The 12,638-nt window shown below is 43.0% G+C and overlaps 1 protein-coding gene across 4 annotated transcripts in view; it reads left to right on the top strand.

The window, feature by feature from the left end:
• The window catches only part of ankrd6b (ankyrin repeat domain 6b), a 54,440-nt gene that overhangs the window by 39,190 nt on the left and 2,612 nt on the right, over positions 1-12,638 (top strand). For all 4 annotated transcript variants that reach the window (XM_015352951.2, XM_015352958.2, XM_015352942.2 and 1 more), the window contains 12 exons: positions 820-918; positions 2,385-2,483; positions 3,766-3,864; positions 4,380-4,478; positions 6,078-6,176; positions 6,575-6,673; positions 7,846-7,923; positions 8,730-8,834; positions 9,455-9,571; positions 9,906-10,082; positions 11,018-11,170; positions 11,975-12,088. In XM_015352951.2, the coding sequence (XP_015208437.2) occupies positions 820-918; positions 2,385-2,483; positions 3,766-3,864; positions 4,380-4,478; positions 6,078-6,176; positions 6,575-6,673; positions 7,846-7,923; positions 8,730-8,834; positions 9,455-9,571; positions 9,906-10,082; positions 11,018-11,170; positions 11,975-12,088 (1,338 nt within the window). The remainder of the gene's footprint in view (positions 1-819; positions 919-2,384; positions 2,484-3,765; positions 3,865-4,379; positions 4,479-6,077; positions 6,177-6,574; positions 6,674-7,845; positions 7,924-8,729; positions 8,835-9,454; positions 9,572-9,905; positions 10,083-11,017; positions 11,171-11,974; positions 12,089-12,638) is intronic.

Genomic DNA, 12,638 nt, shown 5'->3' with positions numbered 1-12,638 from the left:
AGAAATGTATGTCCTTTCATGCAAAAAGTGTATGTATGATAAAATAATTGTGCTTTGGAAATATGAAGTATCTTAAGTATCTAATTTAAGCTGGAGTGTTTAAGGATATTAGTGAATCATACTAATTCTGTTATACAAAACTTATACAATACGAGATGCGCATTTAAAAAAGAAATAGAAGTTTAACTCTAGACTGATCAAAGCTGTGTGGAATCTAAAGGAACAGTTTCAGAATGTCCATGTGAGTAACTTCCACAGGAACAGTGCGTTGTGATATACAGTACAGTAAGATGCACATCATTTGTGGTTGATAAAAAATGGAAGGTTAAATATGTACAGTAAGAATCTACTTGTGTGTTATGGTAAACAGGGTAAGTGTTCAGTTTCAGTTTAATCTCTAAGACTCTTCTCTTCAACCTTTAGCTTTCTTCTGCAGTTATAATACATGAAAAAAATGCTCTGGCAGGTTTTGCAATATTCCTTTTTTCTCTCTGTTGCCCTCTGTACTATCTTTTTTTTCCCTGTGCATGCAATTAATAATAATCCTTTTCTTAACCATTCTTCAGCTTATCATCTAGCTATAAAGCAGTACAGTATAGGCATATTGAGTTCAATACTTTATTTTAAAACAAATTTTGAAGACCAATTATTTGTCTTGCTTTTTTGCTGAATACCTGTATTTTTGGGGGCCACTGCCCCGGCTGGTTATTTAGCTGTGTTGTGACTGTGAGTGACCGTCTGCCCTGAAGGTCCTGTATTGTTATTGAAATCAGCCGGCGCCTGTCACATGATGGACTTGCATGTCTTCTCTGTTGATAGTACGGCCGCACTCCACTGCACCTGGCTTCCTACAAGGGTCACGTTGAGGTCGTCCGCATTCTGCTGAAGGCAGGCTGTGATCTCGACATTCAGGATGATGTAAGTACTCCCAGTGTGAGTCTGCTATGAGTGCTGACGGAGTTCGTCTTCTGCCACTGCTCCTCGTCCTCTGTTTTTACTGACTGTTGGACATAACCCCCCTTTCTACCGTGTCTTTGGGTTAACCATCCAATATTGATCCACTCTAACGCTGGAGATACCGAGATACTGTTCCTACGCTATGCGTTTTTACTTTAATGAAACAGGTGCAAAGATTTTAAGGTTACCGCCTGATCTGCTCTCCCACACGCTTTTTAATATATTATCAGGAGTGAGTGCTTTTACCCTTTCTTCTTTAATATTTTCCTTTCAGTTCAACACACCAGTGATAAAACCAGTCCTGTACGTCTACTTTTTGGACTTTTTACTAGCAGTAAAGATACCAATCTTTAAAGGTGGAAGTGACACAATTTTCATTGGATCATGGAAGAATTATAGGCCAGGTGTTAACTAATTATCTTCTGGTTTTGTGTAACTATTATGTCAGTTTATCTTGGGGGGGGGGTTATTAGTTTGCTGCTTGAAAATCTGAAATGTGGGGTTAATTTGCATGATGGGGTTAACACAAAGAAGTTGGCTGGTAAATATAATTGTAATTTGATTTTCCTGCAGATGCTTCTTAGAGAGTCTTAGAGAAACTATTGCTAGTAGAAGAATGACCTCCAGTGGCCTAGAGTGGGATTATTTTGACTGCCAGCTAGATGAAGCCAGCTCTCTGGTGCACTTGCCCGCTGGGCACATGCTTTCCTTGGCACCAGCGCATGCCAGAGCCTACCACACCTGCAGAACCACATCTGACGGGTCACTGAGCTCTCAGACAGCCCATACCAGTTCCTCAGAGGTAGCCAAGGACACATTTGCCATGGTGAACAGAAACAAGGAAGAAAGTGCTAAGACAAAGCAGTGGAGAAAGGCTAGGAGGCAGCCTACAAGATCAGAGAAAGTGAAGGAGGTCAGAGCACTTATGCTAAGCCAGTAGATGAAAAAACATTCTCACATTCTCCTCTGGCTGCTCGGCTTCTGGTGCATGGGATGCCTTCTGTTTCTGCTGTAATTGTCACACAGGGGTGGAAATTTGCATGTTTGGGGTTCTCTCTACTCTAAAAATCAAATCTCATAAAGTGACTCTGACACACCTCTTTAACATCTACTACAACAGTAAAGAGGTACTTCCTGCCCACAGGAAACAGTGACCAAGCCATGTCTGCATTGCCTCACGAGCACAGATCTCATTTGATTTCCAGATTCCCCTTTTCCGCAGTTTTATTGGTGTTATTGGCTGAATGTGCTCATTAAAAATCTGTCTACCACTGGCTAATGTGTACGTCAATGCAAGATTTAAATGTCTCACATCCTTGTTTCTTTGGTTAGTATCTGATCAGTGTGGTAGAGGTGTACTGTTTCAAGACCTGCAGTCTTCTAGCGAGATGTCTTCATTCCCTTGCTTTCATTATGTGTTTCTTCAGGGTGACCAGACAGCTCTCCACCGGGCAGCAGTGGTGGGGAACAATGACATTATTTCAGCTCTCATCCAGGAAGGCTGTGCTCTGGACCGGCAAGACAAGGTAAGTCTCTCCACCGTCCGGAAGTTTAGCACCTGTACATCTATACACGAGTTTCAACACAGCTGCAATTGGGAATGAAATGGAGTGTTTTCTTGGGGGCTGTCATGTTGTAATTTGGGATTACAGGGAAGACAATTTTGTTATTTTCTCCCAGTTATTTGCATACGTTACAAAAGTGCATTGCATTGCACTGAGACTTCTGCAGTGCGGTCTTGACTTTACTACTCTGGGACCAAGCAGTGCAAAGCAAATGGCCCTGAGAAAATGTGAACATTCACTATGGAAAACCACTTCTTCTGACTTTTCAATTTTAACGTAGTTAAGTTCCATTAAGTCAGCTTTTTATTCCTTTTTTCTGTTTTAAAAGTTCACTTGTGAAAACAAAAACAGTAAATGGAGTTTATAACACAATTTCGGGAGGGGTGACAACAACCAAGCTCATTCGGACTCAGCTGTCAGTAATTAGCAAATCCTGACAATCCATTCCTCTCCCAAATGCTATAAATACCTACAGGATCCCTATCTTTCTCTCTTCCATGGCAGGGTGGAGTGGAGTGGAGTGGTGGCTCTGTGGCTAAGGATCTGTGCCTATAGCTGGGAGGTTGCCGGTTCAAATCCTGCAGCCAGCAGAGAAATCCTACTCTGTTGGGCCCCTAAGCAAGGCCCTTAACCCCAACTGCTCTAGGGGTGCTGTATAAATGGCTGACCCTGCGGTCTGACCCCAAGTTTCTCTCCCTGTCTGTGTGTCTCATGGAGAGCAAGCTGGGGTATGTGAAAAGATGAATTCCTAATGCGAGAAATTGTATATGGCTAATAAAGTGATGTTATGTTATGTCTTGCATCCCACCTCCACCCCAGCTCCCCCTCTGGAGCTGCCCCTCGGTCACCCTGCAGGGGGGTCCTGGTCTCCTTGTCCTCTGGCCGGGAGGCCAGCCCTCAGCCAAGAGGGTTAAGCCACAAGTTTGCTCCATGATAATTTATTCTTGGGTGTTTGTCATTCCTCGTGAACTGTTGTTAGTTCTTCTGATGTAAATTACCAGCCACCCGTATTATAAACACAGGCAAATGAAAATGATGGCAGAGAAAATATGGATAGAGAGATTGTGAAATCTCAAGTGCAGCTCCATCTGAAAAATCATGATTTTGAAGAAAATGGTCCAGATTTAGGACGGAAAATAACTGTTCTACTGCTGTTTTCTGTGCTGTGCTGAGTGTTTAACTCCCCGTCATCGAGTTCCTCCAGCGGGAGCAGGTGATTTACAGTGTTCGCTGCTTCTTGCAGGACGGGAACACTGGTTTGCATGAAGTTTCTTGGCATGGATTCAGTCAGTCCGTCAAACTGCTGGTCAAAGCAGGAGCTAACATTCATGCAAAGAATAAGGTAAAGCAACCAATTCAGAAAGTTATATTGAAAAATCTAATCACAGGCTAGTATCCTGCGTAGGCTTTTGTTGGAAAGCAGTACAGTAATTTATGTGATTAAGTGTTTATGCAACAAAGCCACTTGAGTTTAACTATCAGTCCCAAATCATAAACTCATCAATATTATGCCAAAACCATTTCATCTACAGTATATTAAAATCATTTAGATTTTATACAGAAATATCCTTTGATTTTCTAAAAACATACATGGATCTGTAGTCGTGTGTTCTTGACGCTCACTATGCTGTTCTGTTCCCAGCAAACTTGTTCTGTGTTGAAACATGTCTGTGTAGGTGAATGAGGACAAAGTGTGAAATTGTTTTTGTTGGAATACAAGCTTCCTTCTAACCACGCAGTTGTCTGAACCTTGAAAAATATTTATGTACAGAAATATAGTTGAGCCTGAGAGCTACTTTACAAAAAAAAAACTGTGCCTTCAGCTAATTTCTCAAACCCCGGTTTCTCTTCTGCAAGGCAGGGAATACAGCTTTACACCTGGCGTGCCAGAATGGCCATGCCCAGAGCTGTCGGCTCTTGCTCCTGGGAGGATCCAGGCCAGACAGCAAGAACAACGTGAGTTTCAGGAAGGCCTGTGTCCGCCTGTGTATCGATGAAGAGGATTTCCTTCGTGCTCCTGCAGTTCCTGGCCTCGGACACTGCACAGTACACCCTGTGCCTTGACAGAATCAAATGAGCACACACACAGTTACAGTATCGGCGCTGCTCATGACTCGTGATTATTCATATCGACATAGACAAGGTTACACTCTTATTTGGTACTGTATTTTATTCATGAGAAATAAGGAACTTCACACGGAGAGGCAGTAGATCAGTCTGTAATCAATACATCTTTACTGACAGACTGGAACAGCCCTCTTGAAAACCTGGAGGCAGCAAAGGAGCCTTAGATTATCAGTGCCTTGAGCGAAGGGTTCGTATTGCTGGAAGAAAAGTCTGGACCAGGCTGTACATTCATTCATTCGTCTGTTTTCAAACCCCCCCATCCGACTTTGGATGGGGGAGCCTGTTCCGGCAAGCAGCAGGCGGAGGGCAGGGTACACCCTGGAAGGGACGCCAGTCCTTCACAGGGCCGACACACACACACACACACACACACACACACACACACACACACTCACAGCAGGGCCAGTTTCCCCAGAAGCCAGTGGACCCACCAGTATGTCTTTAGACCGTGGGAGGCTCCCAGAACACCCCAAGGAAACCCAGGCGAACATGGGGAGAGCGTTCGAATTTCACGCACACAGCACCCCAGGAATTGACAATGGGGCCCTAGCGCTGCGGGGCAGCACTGCTAACCACTGGGCTGCCCTGCCACGCGGGTATTATTACAGGAACAGCTTGTTCATTCTAAACAACCTTTAAAGCTGTGAGTTTTTCAGTCTTCGGAGCTGTGAGATTTGCCCTGTGTAGCTATTGTAACACTCAGGAGGTGTGTTGGACCAAGAGGGACCTGAGCCCTTCAGCTGTTGCCATCTTCCACCGCCAGCACCTAACCTCCCTGCAGGTCCGGACCTGCTGGCTCCCAGGAATCTGACTGCCTTGAGCGCTGTCACACTTAGGGGCGTCTCTTACAGTATATAAAATGACACTTCAGGGCAGCGGAAAACATGACACATTCGTTTAACACGAGACATCTGTTTGATTGATTGAGATTCATTCCCCTAGGAAGCTGCTTTTATCAGACCGGCTTATCCTCGAGGCGTACGCTTACCAATGGCTTTCATTTTTCATCCTTATTCTGTTCCACAAGATTGCTGTTGGAATTTGGTTGCTGGATGCGTTTTCCATAAATTAAAAATTCCTGTTAAATGCTGAATACGTCCATATTGAATTATTGTATGTAAAGGTTCATTCCATGCTGAAAGGGTGTGACACGAAGAAGGCTCCACAGCCAAAACCTTGTGTTTTCTTTCCTTCTCTTTTCAGCAGGGAATAAACCTATTACTTGTTCCTTTGCAGCCTATGCATGCTGACGCAGCTGCCTACTTGAACTACATATTTAATTTACTGCATTGCTACTGAAGGGAATCAATTTGCGGGACCCACGTCTGTGCCAACACTTCCAGGATGTAGTCGTTATTATTAATTAATAATAATGTACAGTAATTGTGAGACCTGGAGTGATGATCTAGATTATTCAATGTGTTTCAGGCAGGTGATACAAGTTTGCATGTTGCTGCCCGCTACAATCACGTGGCCATAATCCGAATTCTCCTGAGTGCTTTCTGTTCTGTGAACGACAAGAATCAGGTCAGTGCACACGCTGGACACATGGCGTTTATACCGTGTTTGTGATGTCTTTCATATCTGGAGAGTTCACTTCTGCTTTTCAGCAAGTGGCCAGCACATCGCAAAAGACCATTTTGCGATGAACAATTCTGCGTTGCACACGGTGTCTATGGATAATTCAAAATCCAATAGCTGTTCCGCTACATGTCATTTGAAATCTGTATGCTAAAACAGAACCTTCAGTTTGTGATCTGAAGAAAAGAAGTGATGGTCTTGATGGAATGGCAGGATATCAAATAGGAATGATTGAATATTTAGACCACTTTTGTCAGTTCTCTCCTGATCTTACTCTCATAGCTAATAATTCCATAATTTTTGCATATTGTTAACCGAAAATCAAATTGTCTATCTTTCAACAGGCAGGGGACACTCCACTTCATCTTGCTGCTTGTCTAAATCATAAAAAAACTGTAAGGCATCTTCTGGAAGCAGGGGCTGACTGTACCGTGCTGAACAATGTAAGCTGCTGCCCCTTACGTTGTCAATTGGCAATTCAAAACTAACAGCGACACAATATTTGTATTACTTAATTAACTACTTTTATTATTTTATTTTTCATTAATTACTTAATTAAGTAATATTGTCCAGTAAGAAAGAAGAAAAGAATAGTATTTTTCTGGAAAAATGACATGTTGATCTAGCTCATCTGTTTTTTTTATATATACAAGTACAGTAAGAGGTTTAACAAAGCTATAGAAAATTTAATACAATACATTTTTAATATGAAGGGTTCATGATATTCCACTGGTGCCATAAAAGAATGTTTTGAGGGTGCGTCCTTATGATACTGACTGCAGTGACTGCTTTTTATCTTGTGATGATTTGTTATGAACATAAATCTTACTTACCTTAGCTAATGTTTAATCCAAAAAAATAATGCTAAAAGTGTCGTCTTCTTTAGTTTCTAAAAATATTAATTCTGTGAATTGGTCTTGAATAAAAACAAAAACCTCTGTTATCATATGATTTCAAAACGTAAGTCTGTTCACTTTCGCAGGTTTTTACACAGACTATACAAACAGGGTTGTATAATAAATGAGAGGAAGTCTGTAAAACTGGATATACCGCAGTGTAGATTATTATAGTGAAACTGTGTAACCTCCAGGTGCAGAGGAGAGGAAAAGAATAAAAAAAGCTGGAAAAGGGAACATTGAGTGACTGTAATGATCAGCACTCTGGACTTTGAATCCAGTGATCTGAGTTATGGCTTGAGAATGTTCAGAATGAAATGCACTATATAAGAATAGAAATGATTAATTAAGTTTTGTTGTTTTTTAGTTTTTAATAAAGATTTGTTGACTTCTTGGAAGGGAATTTCTATTTTGTTAGAGAATATATTTGATAAATGTATAAAACCTGTAGATATCATTATTTTAATCTTGGACTTTATGTCATTATGGTAAATGTTGAACATTTGCATTACATTTTTAACAATATTTTTGTTGTTGCTTTTCTGTTATGCTATGTATTCTTTTATCAAACAGTATGAACAGTTTATAACAGCCAGGTCTATAAATTGAGGGGAATGGTGCGTACTATAAAGTTTGAAAGCTGTGGGAATGGTGCGTACTATAAAGTTTGAAAGCTGTCTTCTCTTCCCGCACTGGTGTCGATGTTTTCCTGTATGCAGGCAGGTCAGACTGCGCTGGATCAGGCCAGAGAATATAATAACCCAGAAGTAGCTCTCCTCTTGGCCAAAGCTCCTCAGGTCAGTTGGGGGTCACGCTCTCAGAGAACAGACTATGTAGGAATGCTTACAAACGAACCGTTGGGCCCATATAGTCCATGTGATACTTGGTTAGCTACTTGTTGCAGGAATCTCATCCAGCTGTTTTTTGATGAAACCAGAGTACTGGCTTTATCAACAACATGGATAGGTAGCATGTTCTATTATTCTCAAGGCTCTTTTGCAGACAGTATATCTGATTTTGTGTGGTTTTAGAGTACTTACAACTTTCATTACACAAAGGAATCAGGGTTCTCTATTTTTCTGTGAAAATGGAAAACGTTGAATTGATTTTATAATAAAGTCTATCTGTGTTTCTGTTTCACAGAGTTTGTCAATCCAGGACTGGTGCTAAAACCCACAACTGCACCCAGTGCGTTACTGTTATTCCAGTGGTTTTATAATTAAACAGTAGAGCCAGTACAAGGAGGAACAGGCCAGACAAACAGCTTTGACATACTGTAAACATCTGAGTATCTGATGAGACCCCAAAGAACTGAAGAGAAAAATAATTTAGGAAAATTTGCTCAGTATTCAAAAGTATTGGCCTAGGAATGAGCAGCGTGTATACTGTATAACTGACCGGACAGAAGTCAGGCCTTTTCTTTCCTGGCTCTTGTCCTGTACTTCAGGAAGGCTATTTGGATGGGTGGCATTAGACAGATGAGTTGTCTGGCGTGTTCTGATCTTATGGTGACCGAACCCCACCATTCAGCCCCAGTTGAAACAGAACCAGAGGTGTCCGACCAGACAACTCTTGCCAGCTGACAGTTTGCTCTTCTGGACAGGTCCAAAGCTTTAATCGTGGGAGGAGTGTGAGGAAGAGAAGAGAGAAGTTAAAAGAAGAACGACGGGCACAGTCCGTCCCTAGAGACGAAATGCTGCCGAGCAAGGCAAGTGAAGTCAGCCTTCTTCAGAACAGACTAAACTTATGGTTTAAACACATTTTGAAATAAAATAGATTTTACCAAGCAGTTGAGGGTAAGAATATATCTGCAAGAGGTCTCATGCTACATGGATGTGTATTTTGAGCCCTCATTTACAACGGGTTGTCTGATGAAAACATACGCATCCACTTCCACACAAATACGTATGTGGTCTTCAGCTGAAGTGTAACCTTGAGCTTTCACAGGACCACGGAGAATCGCTGAAGTCCATTGGCAGCTCAGCACTGTTATAAAAAGCCCTGCAACAGGTTTCTTAATGTACTACAATGTCCAGTTTAATTTTTACTGTTATATAGTAGTAAGGCTAATATTCCTTATACTCCACAAGTATTCCTATTAGTTAAAATACATCCGCTTGTTATACTTTAAGAAAAAAACATTTTGGGAAACTAAACCTTAATCCATCGTCTTATTACATTTGAATGAACTCAGTGTGGCTGCTGTGTGATGTTCGTTCCTCTCAGTGGTGGTGCTTCTTTTATGCCAACCTCGTTAATATCAAGCGAGCTCCGTGCAGGTCCGAATTCTCCGTGCTGACCCCTTCAGCGTCCTGTGCCTTTGAACAGGGGAGCGTGTCTGTGGCAGACGATACGCCCAGCAGCGACCAGCCACCCCAAAGAGGGGGGGAGAACCAGAGGAAAATCTCTTCCAAGAAAGACCGGAAAAAAAAGAACAAGGAAAAGGTACAGTATACCGGCGCTGGAATCAGAAAGGGGGTCTTTGCCAATAAAAGCTATGCTGGGCTTCTGTGATCTTTCGGCACTTGGGATATGGATTAGACCTGCTTACCTTTGAAATACGCACCGGATGTGTTTGGAATTCTGTCCGTAATCCAGTATCTTTGTCTTTACCCACTTTAGTTTTCTTTATTTCCAGTTCCTGTTCTTCATGCTCTGCCTGCTACAAAGGTCTGCATCAGACCCGCTCTCGGTTTCTCACGTGCTGTAGTTTGGCAGGGGCCCGGTAGCTCTCTGGTGCTCTGCTGGAGTCCTCCTCTGCTGCTTGTGTCTCCTGCAGCCCTCGCTGTCTGACCCCCTGTCGAAGACAGACACCCAGCGCCGCGAGGGCAGTGGCAAGAAGAGAAGCAAGCTGCACAGCTCTTCGCCTGCGGCCCGGCAGCCTCCTCTTCCTCACAGCTACAAGGCCTACCAGCTGTACACTCTCTACCGGGGCGAGGACGGCAAGATCATGCAGGTGCGCGCCGCTCTGTGCAAGAAGCGACAACGTAGACGGTTTCTGGGTTTGCCGTATACAGAGGGTTCCCATTATGTCACCCCAATATTCGACTTTGGCTTATACAACACCAGTTAAATTTCCATCCGGTTGCAAATGGCTTCTTCCAGTTCAGGGCTGTGAGAGACCTGGAGCCTGTCCCAGCAAGCTACTGGCACAAGGCAGGGTACGCCCTGGATGGGACGTCAGTTTATCTTAGGTCAATTAATTAAGGAAACTAAATTCGTTACACACCTGCACTGCACAGATTTCAAGGCTCCAGACGGCGGCCGGGCGACTTTCGTGTAGTCTGGGCTGCAGGCCTTGTGGTGCGGTGTGAGGCAAACCTCAGGCCTTTGTGTTGACCTCCCGACTGTCTGGACGTTTTGAAGGGAATGCATCACGAGCACACACCTATATTCCTGATACATTTATGTGGCTCTGTAACCATGGCTGGGACATCAAGTGTTGGTGCAAAGTTAAGTGCTATTAGCAAGAGGCAACGTGTAAGTGGGAGTCTTGCTGTGAAAAAAGACATGATAAAGCACATCCGAAATGGTGAATAAAATACGAACAATAATAACATACTTGTCTTATGTATTTCTGTTGAATATTTTTAAGGTTTATAGGTACATTATGTAAATACATGTGTATGAACTATATATGTAATATTATTTATTCCCCTTTTTTCCTGTACTTAGCAATACTTAGGAATGTAAGTTACTGTATAATAGGGACCCTCTTTACTTGACCCCAAAGGTGACCAATTTTGTCCACCTGATATATTCTGTACTTTAATTGAATCTTTAGTTTCTTCATTGTTTGAAATGATTATATTTCAATTCCTCACCAGAAATAGATTGGCGTGTTCCTGTGTGGACCACGAAGGCTTAAAAGTTTTCTCTTTCCTTCTGCAGGCGCCAATAAACGGCTGTCGCTGTGAGCCCCTAATTAACAAACTGGAGAACCAGCTGGAAGCTACCAAAGAGGAGATGAAGTCTGAGATCCAGACGGTGCAGGACCAGATGAACAGCAAACTGGGGCAACTGGATTCCAAGAACAAGCATCAGGTACACTCGAGGTTTTCAGCCAGGGCTCTGGGGACTCCTGGTGTCCCGTAGAGAATTTCCACAGGGTTCTCCTCATCCACTAGTGTTCAGAATTAATACTCGCACAACAGTGGCCCTGCTGACAAGGGCTTACTGTGGGTCTACCAGTCTGGTGTTAGTTAGTCTGCTCCTAGTATTTTATAATGAACAGTGCCGTTATTTATACAAAAAAATCTAGACTTTAATTGGATTTTAGGTATGAATTGGAATGCTACTTCCCAACAGTTTATATAGACCAAGACCCATGATGTGGATCCATCCATATCGTAGATTCTAGGTGAGTACATCGTCCTATACACAGAATGCGATCTGACAAGACTCAAATTCAAAGAAAAGCCAGACACCTTACATCAGTGGTACCCAGTCCTGGTCCTGGTGACCCACACAGCTGCTGGTGTTCATTTCATCGTACCTTCATAAGATCATTGATCCCTTAATTGATCTAAGAAGTTGCTTCATCGGAAGATTTGCATCTGGTTACCAGTCACAAGTTTGGGTTTTAATTTCACTTACAAGTCACAACGGGTTTAAAAGTTGAGAACCAGCAGTTCAAATGCAAATGCTGATGAGTAAGTCGGTGAAGGGTCTAAGAGTGTAACTGTCTCAGGTCCTGGACTGGGAGGCACAGCCTTACACAAACACCACTGGATGGGAAAATCACCTTGTCATGGCGGTGGAGTAAAAAAAAAACTTTTTACAGCTCCGTCTGGGGCTCAGAGTGAATAAAGCTGAAGGAAAAGATTTTGCCATGTCTTCTTTTCCCAGATGAAGGTGTTGGAAAAAATGACGGGAGAAAGGATCTCGGCGGAGAGGACAGAGTGTCTGCACCGCATCGACCAGAGGGCGGCGCTGGAGCGCCTGGAGGGGGAAAAGAAACAGGTAACGGACAGCGAGCGACACCGGCGGGCCCGCGGATTTGAGCGCACTTTGTTCGAGATGTTCAGATGCGCGCGTGTCGCAAAACGAGATCGCGAGAGCCGCGGTGGTCTGGTCCCTTGGCTGTTTTGTACAGGAACGTAAGACATTTCTGGCGATGGTAGACTGCAGCTGTGAGCATGTGAAATGTGTTTCACGGGGAATAACAGGACTCAGGAATTCAATCATGAAGAGTACTGGAAAGCAACGGGGCTCAAGCTGCCGGGCTGAGGGCCTGGTAACAGGCTGAGGAGGTTGGCGTTCCTATGAAGAAAGATGAATGGGAAGGAATAAAGGAATAAAGAAATATTATGTATAATGTTAATCTTTCATAGGAAATGACATCAGTCTAGTGCATTTGGTGGGTAATGGCAACAAATGAGCAAAAGGCAGAAAATTCAGCACTTGAAGGAAATATGGTCCAACAATTGTTTAGTACTCAACTTCAGAGTTTCTTACCTTTGACTTTTCCAAATTCTTCTACAATTTGAAACAGTCTCTGTTACATTGTTGC

The sequence above is a fragment of the Lepisosteus oculatus genome, chromosome 2 (genome assembly GCF_040954835.1).
Source record: "Lepisosteus oculatus isolate fLepOcu1 chromosome 2, fLepOcu1.hap2, whole genome shotgun sequence".
Taxonomy (NCBI): domain Eukaryota; kingdom Metazoa; phylum Chordata; class Actinopteri; order Semionotiformes; family Lepisosteidae; genus Lepisosteus; species Lepisosteus oculatus.
Note: the sequence above shows the minus strand (reverse complement) of the source record. Positions and strands in the feature narration are given on the sequence as shown.